General features: G+C 43.6%; 1 protein-coding gene across 1 annotated transcript in view; it reads right to left on the bottom strand.

The window, feature by feature from the left end:
• Nucleotides 1-197: 197 nt before the first annotated feature.
• Nucleotides 198-2,605, bottom strand: part of LOC106877764 (uncharacterized) — a 22,561-nt gene continuing 20,153 nt past the window's right edge. Inside the window, exons 7-8 of the mRNA XM_014926773.1 lie at nt 1,577-1,629; nt 198-353 (exon numbers count right to left, since the gene is read on the bottom strand). Of these exons, the coding sequence (XP_014782259.1) occupies nt 198-353; nt 1,577-1,629 (209 nt within the window). The remainder of the gene's footprint in view (nt 354-1,576; nt 1,630-2,605) is intronic.

Raw genomic sequence — 2,605 nt, 5'->3', positions numbered from 1 at the left:
TGTGTGTGTGTGTGTGTGTGTGTGTGTGTGTGTGTGTGTGTGTGTGTGTGTGTGTGTGTGTGTGTTCGTGCGTGTGCTGTGTTTGTGTTCTTCAAGTTCAAGTTAAAATGGAGGATTATGTTGATAGAAACACACGCAAATATTCTAAGTGCCTTTTCTTTGTATGATTTCAGAAAGATTTTGATTGGCTACTGTTTCTAGCGTGTCGTATTTTGGATTGCTACTAAGAGATGTGAAAAATTACGTACATAATTAGGCATTCTCGTGATATTGTCTGTCGGTTTCAGGTAATCTAGAACCTTCCTCAGACTGGAATTATCTTCGTGATGCTGTGGTGTATACTTGATCAATTCCTGAATGTGACAAAGAAACAGAAGGAACTATTACATGCAATCAATCAGCGTATTGCGAGTAAACATCTGTGCACTAACGTGAAATGCAGCGAGGATGCATCTTCGACTATCATTAATGGTTATATATTCTGGATATGTGTGCGTAAGAGTGTGTGTGTGTGTGTGTGTGTGTGTGTGTGTGTGTGTGTGTGTGTGTGTGTGTGTGTGTGTGTGTGTGTGTGTGTGTGTGTGTGTATTCATACACGCGCGCGTAGCGATGCATTAAAATATTCATAAATTTCATCCAAGGATTATTACTGTTGAGACACACTCACCGTCATGTGGCAAAGTAAAACAATTGACGCAGAAGTCTTTGTAAAAGCAGGTTGCACATGCATCCAGTCATTCATCATATCTACACAGATGCATTGGACAGGCCATTTTGTGCATATGGAATATAATAGGATTCCAAACCAGCTGTTCTACGGTGTCCTTGGTACGAACTATGATAAAGGTACAAAGACTGCCAAGACGGCATCCAGAAGAAACTACAAATCTGTGTAATGAGTTGGGAAGAACTAGCTTTGGGAAAAGCTGAGTGGAGGAAACGTATAAGCGAAGGTTGGAAAACTTTCGAAGGGGGTCACCTTGAGCATGAAAGGCTTCAGAAGGGATGTCATCAGAACCTCGATGAGGACATAAAGCGCTGTGAAATGTGTGGTCATATACTCTTTCCTAAGGCTGGGTATGTCAACCATTTGATGTCCCATGAAAGATCAACTATATGAAACGTCCTTCTTGCTAGACTGGGTGATTTGACATGTGAAGTGTGTGAAAAGGCTTGCGAGTCGATTTGGGGTTTGAAGAGCTATACGGTGGTTCACAGAAATAATATCTCACAAAGTGACCCGATCAATCAAATGGAAGTCACAACTTTCAACTGTCACTTATGCTACAAACCATGTAGATACAAATCTGCAGGGGTCGGGTGGGGGTTGAATAATCATCTAAGAGGTCATAAACGAAAGACCAGAAATGCCATTGACAACGAAGAAGATGTGGGAGATGTACCTTGAGCGAAATTTGGCTGCTATGTATAGGAAGTCAATCAGACAATGTAGAGTCTTCCTTGTTATGCGGATATGGAAGGAAGGAGTCATTTATCTCACATCTGCGGTTCTAGCAGTAGTCTCCTGCATGTGATTGTCAGATACGGTTCGGTTGATGTCAATAACAATACTTACCCTTACTTCGTAGTACACTCTGTAACGCAGCCATTCTGGATGCTGCAGCATCACTTAAAGTAAAGGGACAAATACATCCATTAGATTAATTATAAATTTACAAGCCGTAAAACAAAAATCTCCATCTTCAGTATCATCAATAACAGAAGTAACAAGAATTAATATGAGTAATTTATTTTATGTTATTTGTGTTATTTTTGTCGTCGTGGTGGAGCAGTTCCCCTGGCTCCTTACCGGGCTCCGAAACTGGCGGGTGAGAGGAAAAAAGGGTTCCATAAACTGGAAGCATGATGCAAATGCTTGCAAAAGAATAAACTTTTCCAAAGGCCCTCATGATACCAAGTAGGGGTGTTAAGCCGGTCGATGAGTTAAACCTCCCACCTAAATAGGCTTTAGCGGGATTTGAACTCAGAGCGCAAACATATACCGCAAGGCGTCCGCTCTGATGTTCTTACAGTTCTGCTAATCCACCACCTTGGATCGATACTTATTTGTTATCGATCCCGTGAGGATAAAAGGTGAAGTTGACATCGCTAGGATTTGAACTCAGACTGTTGAGAGTCGGAACAAATACTGCGACGCCTTCTTTTTGACGTTCTAATGACTCTGCCATTTCGCCACCTGACCAATTCGTTCAGTTGTGGCATGGAGCAGTGACCACCGCTGCCCTCACAGTCGCTGCAGTCGAAATTGTCACCGTAGTGGTCGTAGACATGTACGTCGATGTGGCTGTCGTGGTTGTGGTCGTCGTAATCGTGGCGTTGGTAGTGTGAGGGTGGTAGTGGTGGTGTGAAGGTGGTAGTGGTGGTGTGAAGGTGTTAGTGGTGGTGTGAAGGTGTTAGTGGTGGTGTGAAGGTGGTAGTGGTGATGTGAGGGTGGTAGTGGCGGCGTGAAGGTGGTAGTGATGGTGTGAAGGTGGTAGTGGTGGTGTGAAGGTGGTAGTGGTGGTAGTCATGGTGTGAAGGTGGTAGTCATGGTGTGAAGGTGGTAGTGGTGGTGTGAAGGTGGTAGTGGTGGTGTGAAGGTGGT

Source organism: Octopus bimaculoides, chromosome 6, assembly GCF_001194135.2.
Source record: "Octopus bimaculoides isolate UCB-OBI-ISO-001 chromosome 6, ASM119413v2, whole genome shotgun sequence".
NCBI classification, from domain to species: Eukaryota; Metazoa; Mollusca; class Cephalopoda; order Octopoda; family Octopodidae; genus Octopus; species Octopus bimaculoides.
The sequence above is the reverse complement of the archived record's forward strand: the minus strand, read 5'-3'. Positions and strand labels throughout refer to the sequence as shown.